A 16,161-nucleotide genomic window follows, 5' to 3' on the forward strand; every position below is an offset into this window, starting at 1 on the left:
ACTTCACAACCTAAAGTATTAACCAGCAAAATAAGTATGGCATATTGCCTTTGACTAATATTATATTGATATGATGAACTCACAATGTGACTATTGCACAAGAACGCATTGCAATGGTGATGCTCTAATGATACTGTGCAGCCCTAAATGTAATTGAATTCTATGGTTCATCATAGAAAAATAACCAGTTTTTGGATTGGATTTACAGTATGACCCATTTTTGCACTGCATAGGACTGACCCCCATCAAGTTGTTGGAAGTAATTAAGTAACTTCTACTTTAAGTACATTTTAAACCAACTACTTTTTACTTTTACTTGAGCGGATTTTTAGATGGGTAGCTTTACTTGTACTTAAGTAGAATTTCATCAAAGTAAAGGTACTTTTACTTGAGTAGAATTTTTCAGTACTTTTTCCACCTCTGATGGCCACAACTAAGCTTTATTTATTATCGATTCATCTTATTTTCTTTAACTGACTGATTAAGGCTTTATAGCCAAAAATAATGTCCTTTGTAATTTCCAAGTGAAGTCCTCAAAGTGTGATACTGTATGTGCAGAGATTGATGCGGTAAGAACAGGAAGCAGTCTCCCAGCTGAACCCTCACATTTTGGATTGGGGTGTGTCTTCATCAAGAGCCTCCACCTGTCCAGCCCTCTGGGAGCTGAGAAAGGTGTGCTCCTGATTCAAGTAGGTGGTGATGAACTCTGGGAAATCTCTCTTTAGGACCACCTCCAGGAAGATGTCAGCTGCTGTATGTAACCTCTGTTTAGCCCTGAAGAAGACAGAGAGAGAAACACCTGAGCCACAGTGCAGATACCACAGACTATTCTCCAGTGATACAGATACATCCAGTGATAACTAGGTTAATCTTTTTTTGTAAACCATTAACATTTCAGCTGCACTTTTGTTCTTTTTTTTTCTTTTCCTTTTTCTCGCCAGCAGGGCAGCAGAGACACAATGTACTTTCTTTAGCTTACAAGAAGCTATGCAGAAATAGGCAATGCAGTAACAGAATCCTGATTCATATTTGGTCAGTGCTGCCTAGTTTGACACATTGACCGCAGTTCAGGAGCAGTAACTGACATGATTGTCAGCTGTGTTAGAGACTCCTCAGCTCTGATTGGTTGTTTTTCGTTCACGTGCGAATGCAAATGCCATTATAAGCAATATGAAGAGGCAAAGGTACATGAAATACACCGTGGAGGCAGTGACAGTTTCAGAAAATATGACAAAAAGACCAGAATGAGTTTCCTCCGAAGGGTGGCTGGGCTTAGCCTTAGAGATAGGGTGAGGAGCTTGGACATCCGGAGAGAGCCGCTGCTCCTTTGTGTCAAAAAGGGTCAGTTGAGGTGGTTCGGGCGTCTGATCAGGATGCCTTCTGGGGCCCCAGGGCAGACCCCAAAAACGCTGGAGGGATTACATATTTTGTCTGGCCTGGGAACGCCTCAGGATGCCCCAGGAGGAGATGGAAAGCGTTGCTGGGGAGAGTGACGTCTGGAATACTTAACTCAGCCTGCTGCCTCTGCAACCCAGCTTCGGACAAGCGGTAGACAATGGATGAATGGATGGATGGATGGCAAAAGGTTTTTGCCATAAAAGTTGCCAACAATAGCTTTAAGGTGTTCTGAAGGAGTGTCTGCCTACCCAACAATGTGACAGGAAGCCCTGAGCTCCATCATGACCTCCTTGGTGAGGTCAGTCACCAACCGCTTGCTCACCACCCTGCTGTCATCCTCCAGCTGAGTCTGATGACGGATCCACTGCCACACCTGACAGACACTCACACACATACACACACACACACACACACACACACACACACACACACAGAGTATAATGCCAGGTTATTCATACTTAAGGGTCAAATGCTGGTTAACAAGAAACTATGAGTGAATGTTTTCTCTTAATCTTTACATTTAATAAAAAGGGTTTCATATTTCGATTGAAAAAAAGGTTAGAACACTTTTGATAATTCCAAATCTCTTCTCAAGTAATTTCTGTCTGTGCTCTTTTTACTGATTCGAAGTGGGCAGGGCTCTTTTTGAAAAACATGATGTCACATAACAATCAGGATGTAGCAACATTTGAATCATGTGATGTCATTGGTGGGTTGTGTGCTTGTGTGCTGTAGGCCACTGTCAGTCACAACAGATCACCCCATGGATTGCAGTGTTGGTACGGTTGGTTGGTCAGTCAGTCAGCCCAGCACTTTCAGACTGAAATACAGACACAACTGTTGGATAGATTTATTTTACATTTTGTACAGACATTCATGGTCCCCAGAAGATGATTTGTAATGACTGGTGATCCTCTGACTTTTAATCTAGTGCCACCAGCAGGCAGACATTGTGCTTCAAACAAGCCACAAAATCTGGAAATGAAAATTGAGGCCAATGCATTAGTGCCAAAAAAATGCAGTTCCTTAATTGGCCACGTGAGGCTGCCTCCAAGAGCAAGTCAGTCCCCATAGAGCCCCATGTTAAAATGCCTAACTTTACAGTAGAAATAAACATGTTTACAGCCTGGTATAAATCCTTGTTTTGGTCTCTAGAGCTAATTTCAATATTCAGGACAACTGTACAGGTAGTAGTGGTGGTGGTAGTGTGTGTGTGTGTGTGTGTGTGTGTGTGTGTGTGTGTGTGTGTGTGTGAATTTTTATATAACTCACCTGTTTACATTTTATTAAGGCTTAAAGTTCTGCATATTTCTGTATCTCAGTGGTCAGGATTCTGACTCAGACTGAAACAATTTAAACATTTCCTAATATTAAAAATATATATTTATAGGACTTAGGAGGCACACACTCTGTACTTTCCAGTTTGCAGTAAGTGATGCCCCACAGGGATGGCTGCTGAAGTTGGATCATGAGATCCTAAACCCACCTGTGATCTGGAAATCTCTGCTGTGGCTGAATCTTCGACCTGGCCTCTGTAGAAAAAGTGGCCTATACCTGGGAAACAGAACATGTTTTAACGGTCTGTGCAATATGACTTCATCCTCACTTCTCCTCTAATAACATGTGAGTGTACACACCTGATAGCCAAGCATTAATGAAGAGGACACCAACTGAAATGTTGTGTTTTAAACCATAAAGTGTGACTCCTCCCTGGGGAAAAACAAAAAACACCCAAAAATAATTCATTACTAGAGACTAATACAGCATATCCTGTTCTTTAACATAAGGCTATTAAGGTCAAAATAATATCGTCATCCTATCAGACTGTATCACATGTATGAAAATGTTGAGTTCTTTTATCAACAAAAGCAATCACAACGCTAAATGAGGGAACATGTTTTGGAATAATGGTGTTCATCCCTGCAGTAGACTTCAACAGGGTTGGAGATTCTATAACAAGGTGCAATGAAGCTGATCTGGAGGCACGTGGGACTTTGGACATAGCAAGCATGCGAACTGCATATGCTCCAGTCTCTTGCTCCTGCACAACAGTCCAGTCCAAAACATTGCTTTCAAGCCAGTCACACCGTACTGAAGTTAGTTTTAAGTTGGATATTTGACAGACAATCACTCTAGACCCAACAGCATCATTTAGTTTCACTTTCACCCAATATAGGCGGTAGGCGGATGGTAAGCTCAACTCTCAGCCCTCCCATTTACTGCCGGGGGCTGAAGTTGACTGTCATTTGTACTATACTTAGAACTGCGTCCATGTCTGTTCAATGTGGGGGGTAGGTCTGAGCCTTTAGTCGCTTGCAAACATGGACAAGTTTGAAATGATTTTGTTTAGTTTTAATCTATGAATAAATTGCAGCAACATACTTGAATCATTCACAGTAAGGCATGGAGTCATTCTTTGCGAGAGACAATTAATGTGGCAGCCCAAAACTCAAAGGCTCATAAGCAAACAATATGTGGTTAATTATGCGGTTAATTTCTGAGACAACCGAGCATCTGACCGAAGGCATGGACAGCAGGTCGTCAGGAGTTACGGTGATGTCATTTCGAAGCTGGTGAAGCTGGTTATCCCCTTCAGTGTGGAGCTTGAAGAGCTGGAAGAGGTGAGGAATTACCATAAACAGAAAACGTAAGTCATTATTAGCCACTCTGTATGTATAGAACCCTTTTTATGGCTCATAGTCCAGTGCTTACTTTCTGCATGGGCTCAATCAAGCTCAGATCATAAACCATGAAACCGTCCACACCTGCATTGATCTCCAGCAACTTCAGTCTGACAGGTGGGAGAAAACAGTGTCAGAGCAGTTGTCATATTTCAGTTTAAAAATGCGGGCACTGTGACAATGACATCTGACAACTCAGCATAGAATACAGACATCACCAGTGTACATGTACGTTGATGATACTGTATACTCTGTGGTTCATTAATTACGTTACAACGTAGCAATAACTTAATCAGATGTCTTGGGACAAATGAAATACTTGAGAATGTTCATTGAAAATGAGCCTCAGTTTGACCTAAACAGGTCATACTGAGTACTAAGTGCAATGGTAATCCATTACAAATAGAAGTCCTGCACCCTACTTAATTAAAAGTTAAAAAGTATTATCAGATAAAAATGTATCTAAAGTATCAAAAGTAAAAGAACTCAATTTGCAGTCACATATACCCTGGAACTGTAATAAAACCGATCAGCCCAAACATTAAAACTGTTAATGTTCTGCGGGGAAACCTTGGGACCATTCATTTGGATGCCACCTCACATGCTTCACCCACCAAAACACTGTTGCAGACCAAGTACATCTCATAACAACAGCACTTCCTGATGGGAGTGGCCATCAGGGAGTGCACCCTGCGCCCTGCCACACCCCAAAAACAGCTCAGGAATGGCCTGAGGAATGTGACAAAAAGCTTGAGGCATCAACCTGGCTTCCAATTTCCCCAGATCCCAACCTGAGCGAGCATTCGTGGGACATGGTGGTACCACAGAGGTAACCCCAATCCATGGTGGGACCTCTTGGGCTCGGACTTGGCTCTGATCTGTCGACCTTTGAGTTCTGTGGGTTGTGAGGTTAGGTATCGGCACATCCAACAGATGCTTGATCAGATTGGGATCTGGGGAATTTGGAGGTCAAATCGACGCCTTGAGCTCTTTGCTATGTTCCTTTGGCCATTCCTGAGCAGTTATTGTGATGTTGCATGGCACATAGTCCTGCTGGGGGGGTCACGGCCACTGGGAAGAGCCGTTGCCATTAGAGGGTGTACTTGGATTATAACAGTGTTTGGGTGGGTGGTGCGATGCCAGGACCCAAGGTTTCTCGGCAGAACATTGCATTGTAATGAGATAATGAGTGTTATCCACTTCATCTGCCAGTGGTTTTAATGTTTTGGCTGATTGTTGTATATTTTTCATATTGTGTTACACTATTAGATTGTTAAAGGGCAGGTCCATCTGCCTTCTTTGAAACTCCCATTCAGCTGTTATCAAAACATGATGTAGGTTAAAGCGCTGATTACTAGCCTTCCTACATACTGATTAATATGTATATCATTCCCTCCAGTAATTTTGTATTCTTCTTTGACTAATGACTGGTCATGTGGCTTTTAGTCATGTTGTTCCCATGAATGTCTTTGCCACATGCCTGGATAACCAGAGAGGCAGTTTAATTTGTGAGACTATGTTGATGTGCAGTGACAAGGATAATAGCTCTGTGACAGAAAGCGCAACCTCAGTAAATTCATCAGTGAGTTTACATTTTCTGCAATGCAATGCTTTTCTCATTCACTCTCATGGACATGTATGTGATGAACAGTGATGTTCCGACCTGGTGACAGTAGCCAACACTCTCTTGTGGGAGTCACTGAGTGGGTCCTGAGGCAGCAGCAGGGCAGCCATGCCTCCTGTGGCCAGCGCTCCCCTACGATGACACGTCTGAACCAACAGGTCCATGTAGGTGCGCAGAAAACGCTTCTCCATGTTGACATATTTACTGCGGTCAGGCAGCAGGAAGGCTTGGCGGTGACCTAGTGAAAAAAACATGACCTCTTGACTTCAGTGAGACAGGGGTAACCTTTTTCCCCATAGCTTTTATGTACACATTTTCTATTGTAAAAAGTTATTCATAATAAATACACACCATCATACCTAGTCTATGAACCCTAATTGTCATTTGGCACTAGACCTTTCCTGAGGCAATGATTGGGTTTAGAGTATAAAACACAGGGTTCACAGAGATGTCAGAAGCAGATACAACCCAGAAGCTTTGGCTCACCAAACTTATTGACAAAGGAGGCTGAATAATCCCAGATGCCACAGTTGAGTCCTGCTGAATGATCCCGCAGCTCATAGAGAATCTCCTCCATCTCAAATGATGCCAATACATTTTCAATTAGCACCGTTGCCTTGATGCTGCCCAGTGGAAGGCCCAACTAAACACAATGACACACACGTACACACACAAATTCATTTAGGTACAACTATGACGTACCATTTCACATATTATTTTGATACTACTACTGGCATAAAATGCCAAGTTAAAAATACCCCTTTTCCACCAAATTTAGCACGTGTGCACAGGTTTATTTTAAACAGAGGAAAACCTGGGGTTTTGGTGTGCCATGTTTGACATCCCAGACAGGCCAGAAAAGAGGTTAGTAAAGAGTAGATAGCAGTATGGAGGCCTGTGAAAACTTCTCTTATATAAAAATATTTAATATCTCTTACATGTTCAGTCTCTCTTTCAAACTCGGTGCAGACTTATTTGGATCAGTGTTTGAGCGCTGCTTGGGCAGAGAAGGACAGTATTTTGTGGTGGCGCGTATTTGCATGTCGCTAGTTAAAGGGCTAAAATTAGTGGGTTCACAGGTATGTTGTGTTTCCATCACTGCTGATTGGAACTGGAGCCAATAAAAACTATTGACTACTGTCATGCTGTCAATTACAGTCAATGCTGACTGTTACCTTTCCCATTACATTAAAAAGCCAGATGTTAGTGTGTAGTTAATTAGTTTTTTTGTGCAGTGGAAAAGGGGCTAAATAAATTTTAAAAAAGGGGATTACAAATGACTGATTGATTTCATGAAACCGACATTTGAAAATGGAAAGTAAAATTCATGTGATAAACCTGCAATAAAAAAGCCCAAGCAGAGATGCAAAAGTGAAACTTCAATTAAAAACATCTGATATACAGGAAAATCAGTCACTCTTCCATTTACAATTCAGCTTCTCTAAATGTATGTAAATAAGAAGGTGTAGCCTTAAAGGGGAACACCACCTAAATTAAGAATTCCAATATGTTTTTTTTATGTTAAGTTATGTTATGTTTTCATCTTAAGTAAAAATGATATCTGTGCACATGAGCTTCTCTCTATCAAAGCCAGGAACCAGAGAAGTAAGTCTCAAACTTGTGATGTATAAAGTATACATCACAAGTTTAAAGCCAAGTATAAAATCTGGAGCTGCTTCATAGACACTGAACTGGAGTCTGTGTGTTTGTTTCCTTTTTAATACCCAAATGAGCTTTATGATATTATCAAGTTCTCAGTCATGAAACAGGAAATGTACCCATATACTGAGAACATTCCCTTGGCTGCTCTCAGTGTCATCTAGAACGGTGGTTCCCAACTTGTGGGTCGTGGTGGGTCCATTCTGAATGTACTGCAAATGACTCGCGAACGTGTCAAGTTTGTAAAAAACACTTGATTTTTAAGAACGGTGTAGAGCTTTTATTTTGAAGTGCCGTTTCCTGCTGTAGAGTAAGTGACTAACGGACAGCTACTTGACAGAGACAGCAAACTAACTCGATGACATGGCCAAACACAAGTAGGACACTGAATATATTAAACTGTGTGGACTTTGAACTAATGACTAAGGAGAAATCTGGTGTCTGTGGCTGGACCAGTTGGGAACTACTGATCCAGAACATCTTTCACTAGTCATTGTCTATGGCAGCTGCAGACTTTATACCCTATGACATCACAGGTTTTAATTTTAGCACACTATAGTTTTTGTTTTAAGGAGAGTTAGTCCTGTTATCTTATATTTTTGGAAAAACATGTATGAATTTTGAAAATGGCTGTATTTCCCCCTTAAGGTTGTTGGATGTGACAAAAATTGAAATGCAGCACTTTTGTTTTTGCTCCCATTTTTCACAGGTTTATGTTAAAGATCTAAGATTTTTGCATACACTCAACAGTTATATTTCTTGTCATCATCATTTAAGAGAAGTATGTCTACTGAGTGCATAAAAAAAGCCTTAGATCTTTAACTTAAAACTTTTTGTTTTGTTTTTTAAATTTGGGGTGCAAGTGCACCTTGTGAACACCGGAGGGCTCTGCATGCACTCTACAGTGTACACTATGACACTGTGACCTGGGATTTTGAGAATAAAGTAAGACAAAAAAAGTCAGAACATTTTGAGGCTACAGCTGTAATTTCACAAGAATGAAGTGGTAATATTTTGACAAAATACATGATTAGGATAAAAAGGTCGCTTCAAGAACAAAATGTTGCCTGTAACTACTTTCCAGCAACCTATTCCAGCCCAGTCACCAGGATAAATTGTTGGTATTGTAAGTTTCTGCAAACCATGGATATGTTACATTTGTATTTTTCATATGTGTGACAGTTCAGATTACATGTATATGAGCTGACTTTGTCATCAGAAGGAGCAGGGGACGGCGGGTTGCTGTCAAGTAGCAGACTGCTGTTGGAGACCTACAAAAGCAGGCATTTTTAACAACAGGTTGGAACATGTCGAGCTGCGTTTGTGGCGACCAAACCAGGTATTTTAAGCTAAGACATGATCTCTTTCTGACCCTAAGCAAGTGTTTTTTGTGCCTAAACCTAACCAAATGGTATCCACAACATTATCACGACATAAACTGAAATCAAGAAATGTCAAGTTTTAACATATCGCCTACATATGAAACGTACAAATGTAACAGATCTGTGGTTTGCAGATGCTCACAATCCAAACATTTATTTTGGCGACTGGGTTAGACATTCACTCAGTGCACAGCTACTACAATAGTTAACTCTGGCTACCTTTCATGTCATTTCCTGAGAGTGGTAAAGTCGACCAGGCTTTAGTCATTTACTCATGCATGAAGTTGTGTTTTGATCTTGGTCTGGAGGAAGTGACTGTCTCACAGCAACTCTGATTAAGTGAGTCATATTTCAGGTAATTGCTTTCATGTCTATTCAGAATTCTCTAATAATAAGGTGCTAATTGGTAAAAAATAACTACAGCGCATTCCACTGACAGACTGCTCTCACCTGTTTACATTTCCACTTGTATTTTTCTCATAATAGTATAACTTGATTCTTTTGATTCTTAAAACTCAGCGGCCCTAATGCTCCTTTGACCCAACGCTGGCAAAAAAAATCTAACATATCGCCAGAAAAAATGTCGCCATTGTACGTTGAACCACGGACACATTACATTTGCATGTTATTATGTTGCGGATATGTTTCAACAATGCTGTGGTTAACACGTAATTAGGTTTAGGCACAAAAAACACTTGGTTATGGTTAGGAAAAGTTCATGCTTAAACTTGTTGCTTACTACAAGGCTTAAACTACCTGGTTTTGAAGGCACAATCCCTTGTTTGTCTCGTTCGTCAAATGCACATTAAGAACAGAAAATGCTCTGTTAACAAGTACATCTCTGAACTCTAAAGAGGTTTAATATTGGGTGCAACCATTTCACCAGTTTTGGAGGGGAAACTGATAAAATAATACATTTAAATAGTATTCGGTCTGCATTGTTAGTGTCCACTAGATGGCAGAATTAAATTAGAGTACATAGGGCATAGTGTTCAGTCATCTATTCTGAGTGTTTACTGATTTGTGTTAATTCTTTCAAATCATATAATGAATGTCTGAGGTTATTTGTTTAACTACTACTTTATATTACTGATATTACTGTGGTCTGCTGCTGAATTCAGCACCATGTTTCACTTGGTAGAACTCCAGAGTATTAGCTGAGGAACATCACGCTTTTTCACCTTACATGGAGCTAAAAATTAGTACAGAAATATGTAAATTGTTTGCTGTGGAGCTACATTAGGGTCAAATGTTTTGTACTTGAAAAAATAAAATTTGAAACTGAAAATTCATGTGTTGATCTTGAATTTTGAAAAATACAACAGTGTATTCAAAATAAAAATAAGTGTATGAAACGTTTTTTCAGGTTAAATATAATTTTGATTCACTTTGGTAATTCTTTTGAATGAATAATTTATTTTCACTTTTCACTTCCATATATATTTTAACATTTGAGGTTTTATTTTTTTCAGTTGCATGTTTCATCTTTTCAGATTCAGATCTTATTTTTTTACAGTTTCAAATCTTATTTTTTCACTTTCAAATCTTTTTTTTTTTTTCAGTTTCAAATCTGTTTTTTGAGTTTCAGACTTTTGACCCTGATGTGGCGTGGGGGGCGTGGCATCAACTGAGAGGGGTGTGGAATCTTGAGTGACAGTGCCTTCAGGGAACGTAGGAACTAAAAAAATTCTGACTCAACACTTACATACACCATATTCATGTGACTGGCAGTGTAAAAATTGATGCCAGTGACAAACTTCCATTTAGAAATCTGTTTTAGACAGTACTGAGCACCAATTGCGGTATAAGTCCAGCAGGTGGCGGAAGACAGGATGCTGTCCAGGATGAGGGCAATCTTGAAAAATCCCTCCCATCCACTTCATGCACTGGGGGTGATCAAAGGGAGCACCTTCAGTGACAGACTGATTATTCCTAGGTGAAAGTCAGAGCGCAGCAGAAGGTCTTTTCTTCCTGCTGCAATGAAACTTTTTAATGAGCACTTATGACACATACGTGACAGCGTGCGTTTTCTGTTTTTTATCTTTATTTATTTATGTATGTATGTGTGTTCAAATGTGGCTGCTGTAACACAGTAATTTCCTGTGAAGGACTGAATAAAGTACTCAACTCAACGAAAGGTGATAGGTACGTAGCCAAAACGTACTTACTCACAGAAGCCCACATTGGCCAACGCAGTTGCTACGTCGAAAAGTGGTGGCCAACCAAAGGAATGGAATCTTTAATATTCTAAACATCTGAAGAAGTCAGAAATGTAGCCTACGCCTTTGTCAATAGGGAATTTTCTGCCATCCTAATGCGTATTTGGCATGTTAAGATGTTATATTTAAGTTAAGTTTGACTTATTAATACGAACATCAAAATACATGTTTGGAGCCCTTCCAAGTTTCATACACTATCCCCTCCACTTCCTGATGACAAAATCATCTTCATCTGCTCCTCTCAAACCAAACCTGGGTATTTTTGTTGAAAACTGATACAACATGAAAGTGATCAGGAAAATAGATGGTTGATATGTGCATAAACGCTGACACACGTGCAGACCTTGTGTTGTGTCCAGAGAAAAATCTTGTTCCACAGTCTGGCCTCCATGAAGCTTTCCACCTGCGGAACAAGGAGGAACATTAAAGCTTTATGTTCATATTACACAAATTATCTATGTGTGTGTGTGTGTGTGTGTGTGTGTGTGTGTGTGTTACTTTTGAGAGGTAGAAAAAGGGTCCACTCTTGTTTTCAAAAAGTGTCCTTCCACAGTGAAACATGAGGAGTCCAAAGTCAAAGAGAGGACCAGGAGCCTCCCTCCCCTCCACCTGAAACACACATAACATCCTCTTTATGTATGGATTATTTTCCTATGCTTATTCATATACTAATTTAGCCTATAGCATGTCAAAAATAAAGATAAATGCCCATCATGTGTTATCACAGCACCAAATTTATTTTGAAAAAACTGCTGATTTTGTCTGTTAATATTCAGTTTAAATGAATATAAATGTAAATGTAATGTATGTAACCTACTGTGAGGCAATAAATCCTCATTGAGCAGTTAGAACCAGGAAATGTGTAAAAAAAAATCAGAAAAAAGAAGAAAAAAAAAGGTTTCAGCATAAGTAAACATGTCAGTTCCTGCAAATCAAACAGTTATGTCCTGGACCAGTGAACAACTGTTAATATGCTGTTGAATATTAACCAAAAGCCAGGGATGTAGCCAAGGCTTAAGAAATACTGAGATGAAGAGTTGCCCCAACCTTAGAACATTTCCAACAGGAACCAAATAAGGGAATTATTTTATTTCTTAAATTATCATTATTATTTATTGATTTATTTTAAAAAGTCAATCTACTTGTTGGGGTAATCATTACGTGAAATTTTCTGTAAAATTAACCTTACCTAAAAGTTAGAATGCTTTTTTAAAGTCTCCTCCAATGGAAAAAAAATACAGAGACTTGCCGAGGCCTTATATGGTTATTTTACTGGCTTAAAAGTTGTAAAATCTTGACATATTTCTATGAAAACAATCAGCTATAATGCGATGATAGCATCTTTCAAATTATTCTGACAGCAGAAGTTTAGGATGTAGAAAAATTGCAGGTTTCTAACACTAATACTCTTTTTTCATACTAGCCTACCACCAAAAGTCAAATTTCCAAACTCCACACATTGGGAGTTTAAATCCCCAAAGTGTAGGTTTATTTCCATTTGACCACTTCAGATGTGGATCCAGTTCTGCACTGAGTAAATAAAGTGAGTGAAGTGAAGTACAGATGTTATACTACCATCATTTTGTGCTCCACCATGTTCCAGGCGCGAGGACGGAGCATCAGCACTGGAGCCTGAGATATGTGTGGAACATCTGTAAACACATGAAAGACAGTGTGGTACATGAGAGGATGTGGACTGTCACACCTGGACTAAAGAATGTGAAGTTGACATCAATTTTTTTGGGTGGGAGGTGCCATCTTATGAGGTATGCACTCTGTTACCTGTGCCTGCCACGATGTTTAAGCAACCTCCACTCACTTGTCCGGACATTATAAACTATCCTGTTTTTGGACTGAGAGCACACAGATGTAATAGAGTGCGTACCTCACAATATGGTGCCCCTGTCCACACTAGCAACCACACAAATCCCCCTGTCCATGTACAGTAATGAATCAATGCCAACATCAGCATCAGAATTAAGTAAACCACTTACTGGGGAGGTGGTTGTGAACTGCCTTATAAACATTATGAATGCCTTTGATCTGGTTGTAATATGTCGGGCAGTTCCCATCATCAAAGTCCACCTGAAACCAAAGAAAGAATACCAGGTGAGTCTTTCTTCAGTGACACAACACAAAAGCTGTACGAGGAGTCTGCAGCCATAGTGACTCTGTGAGGCTGTGCTTATAGATGATAGTGATTTGAGCTGAATGCTAAGCTAAGCTACTTTAACATTTTGTTTAGAAGGTGTCAAGGGTGTGATTTCAGCTTGTTCTTTTGCATCCAAGTGGCAAAGACAAAAAACAAAAACCCAGAATAATAAAAGCTAATACAGCAGGATTAGAAAATCTACTGACCTCTACTCTACCTTTTTTCATGAAACATGATGGGGGGGGGGGGTTAAGCATGGGCCAAGTATGAACTCATTAAATTTTGGAGCAGATCCAATCCACCGGGCGGATAGTGAAATTACAGTTCTTTTAAATACTTGTTTTATTACAGGTTTCCACTATGTCAAACTTCTTCCTCCTACCAGAGGGACAAATCATGGGGACCTTGCATTAATTATGCATTATTTTTCTATTTCACTGTAATTGTATTTAAAGAGCATTTTTCATGACTTATTTAAATTGTTGCTTAATAAATACAAACTCATTGTAATATGTGTCACATGGTCTTTATTTTTTAAGTGGCGGCTGCAAATGTGTTAGTATAACTAAGTATGTATCTTCAATGATGCTGGTGGGCTGTTGTTGTCATCCTACAGCCAGAACCACTTTTACAATAAAGTCCTACAGAGAGCATTTTGAGGTTTAACATTTAAAAATGATGATGTAAAAAGACGTTCAGAATTGGTTCAAAAGTGAAAGTTCTTTCACCAACTGTTTGAAGACATTGATTGGACAGTTACACATTATTTCACCAGGATTTGCAATATTAGCTTTCTACTGAGAAATTTGGATGTGATTCCATGGTCTACAAAATGACGACAGACTATTATTTGCACACTGAAGAGCATGAAAAATCTCACTTCCCAAATCCTGGTGAAATATGGTGTAAATGTGAGGGGAGCCTACACATGTACTCAAACTTCATACAGAAGTAGTCCTTTTGGAGCGCTCTTTTAACATGATTCTAATAATTTGAGGAAAATATCCAGATATAGTGGTTGCATGCAGATTTACATATCATACAAGACTGGACTACTGGCCGTGGTAGAGGTCTGCACTCTCATAGTGCCACTATGAGACACCTCATGACACCTCATGTATCACTGGTAGACCTACTGTATGTATGGAAACTTGGAAAGAACTATTCTACAAAGGAAGATTTTGGTATTTAAAGACAAGGCTGGTGTTATTTTTTTTCATTGTCTAGAACTCCCACAAAAGTGTCAAAACCAATGTGTAAGTCCATCCCTTAAGAGTTTTTAACTTTCCTTCCCTATCTTACATGTTGTCATTGTATGTCTGTAGTGTTGTATGTTTTTTTCTGTCTCTTCATTTTGCTGTTTGGCTCCTTAAACTAGGATTTTTTTGAAAGGCACAGTAATTTCCTACAACAGCTGGCCAAATTTGTCCAACATTTAATGTTTAACACTTGCAGCAGTGGTTTAATCCTCATTTGGTGCTCCAGTGAGTATTTGTGGCTGCAGGTGTATGTGTTGTATGTGGGAGGGAGTCAAAATAAATTAAAAAAAAATTCATATTACTGAATAAGATAATCATGCTGTAATTCTCACATAGCCACATGCCTTACTGGAATCAAAGGATATTGATGATTCACATTAAGTGTTAAGTTTAATATGACTTCGACTGAAGTTACTCGCTACATGTCAGTGTACTCCCAATAAAATCATTTTCATATTTGGAATTTATAATAAAGCTTTTCATGACCAAACAGTACAGCATTATCCACAGGGTGTTCTCCCTCACAATTTGTCAAATACAGCAGCTTGGTCAGTGGCCCTTTCAAACTATGACACAACGTGACCAAGCTGCCAAATTTGACGATTTTGGAGTGACAGTGTTGGCATACAATATACAGTTATTGTGTTAGTCTCGTGGTAATATAGATAAATGACAGAGGTGGTACCTGTATGCCTTGCGCTGGTGACTGGAGAGCTTTGATGAAGCACTGGGTATCACAAGGAGCCAGATCCCCAATATCCACATGTCTTCTTTGGAGCCTCGGGGGTACGGGGAGCACCCTCCAGGCTGGGTCTCTCCTGATATGTGTGGTGCTTTCCAGAAAGTTTGGCAGGTCACCCGAAAGGTCCAAATTTACTTTTCTAGTCACTCGTAACTGCAGGACCTGAATAGAAAACAGTAGATGCCTCATCTTAAACAAGTCCTCCATGCATTAAATAAAAAAGTCTTTTTTCCCAGCTGTCTTACCTGATCCACCTCCTCATTAAATGTGGAGATCAGCTCATGGAGGAAGAGAAGGCAGTCTGTGGTGAAAAGTGTCTTATATTCTGCTTCTAGACCTGAGGGAGGGGGAGACAGCTCCATGCTGACTGGAACCTGCAGACGAAAAGAGTCAACATATCAGAGTCTGTATGACATGGGTTTATCAATCTCCATATTCACAGAAATGGGCTAAGAAAAAGACAGGACCCATAAAAGTTCCAAAAAGTTTATCACTACCACATACATACAGACGCATTGTGAATAAAAGTTTAACAGACATGCTGGTGGTGGATACCAACACTCAAAAAAATCAGTGGTACAATATAGATAAGAAAATATAGTATGGAATTAGAATAATCCTTCAGGAATATGTTTCATTAGTGTCCTGGTAGCGCACTGGTTACAGCACAAGCAAGACTTTGATTCAAATGTTGATCAGCCTTTGATTTTGACAACTTTAATCTACAGGAGATTCCTTACGTTTGTCAAATCAAACAAACTGTTAATGCCCCCTCTTGTTGTGTCATTTCCATCACCCAAAATCAGCATTCTTTACTGTCTATAATTTCTATCTAGTTGCAATAATATGGTGATACTCACAGACATGCTGGTGACAGGTCTCTGTTCACTCAGTAGAAGTGGACTTTGGTTATGGACCTACTTTGGTCACTGTTCAAACAGGAAGATGTTTTTTTTTGTATGTAGAGTTTAAAGTCCTGTAGTTATGTATGTATTCTTTACATTGTGATTTGAGTTTTTAAAACACTGTTTGTCCTAGCACATTA

At 39.5% G+C, this 16,161-nt stretch overlaps 1 protein-coding gene across 3 annotated transcripts; it reads right to left on the bottom strand.

Moving 5' to 3' along the window:
• Positions 1 to 421: 421 nt before the first annotated feature.
• ugl (ureidoglycolate lyase) lies at positions 422 to 16,083 on the bottom strand. Of its 3 annotated transcripts, none has more exons than XM_050042982.1 (15): positions 15,977 to 16,083; positions 15,362 to 15,490; positions 15,060 to 15,278; positions 12,958 to 13,048; positions 12,539 to 12,615; positions 11,462 to 11,572; positions 11,307 to 11,366; positions 6,190 to 6,346; positions 5,743 to 5,941; positions 4,111 to 4,189; positions 3,918 to 4,010; positions 3,036 to 3,108; positions 2,885 to 2,952; positions 1,647 to 1,771; positions 422 to 774 (listed from the first exon to the last, which is right to left on the bottom strand). In XM_050042982.1, exons 1-15 carry the CDS (start codon positions 15,980 to 15,982, stop codon positions 603 to 605), a joined length of 1,659 nt encoding a protein of 552 aa, XP_049898939.1. In that variant the 5' UTR covers positions 15,983 to 16,083; the 3' UTR covers positions 422 to 602. The 3 variants fall into 3 exon arrangements, with proteins under 3 accessions (XP_049898939.1, XP_049898940.1, XP_049898941.1); XM_050042983.1 differs by lacking the exon at positions 15,977 to 16,083 and adding an exon at positions 15,651 to 15,657; XM_050042984.1 differs by lacking the exons at positions 422 to 774; positions 1,647 to 1,771 and adding an exon at positions 1,778 to 2,218.
• Between the last annotated feature and the right edge of the window lie 78 nt (positions 16,084 to 16,161).

The sequence above is a fragment of the Epinephelus moara genome, chromosome 4, assembly GCF_006386435.1.
Source record: "Epinephelus moara isolate mb chromosome 4, YSFRI_EMoa_1.0, whole genome shotgun sequence".
NCBI lineage: Eukaryota > Metazoa > Chordata > Actinopteri > Perciformes > Serranidae > Epinephelus > Epinephelus moara.

What these genes read in the sequence shown, in the direction of transcription:
- ugl (XM_050042982.1), bottom strand. An exon ending in ACCTGCTGTCCATGCCTTCG is followed by an intron (nt 3,109 to 3,917) that starts GTCAGATGCTCG and finishes GTTTTTCCCCAG; the next exon opens with GGAGGAGTCACACTTTATGG. An exon ending in GCTTCCTGTCACATTGTTGG is followed by an intron (nt 775 to 1,646) that starts GTAGGCAGACAC and finishes TGTCTTCTTCAG; the next exon opens with GGCTAAACAGAGGTTACATA.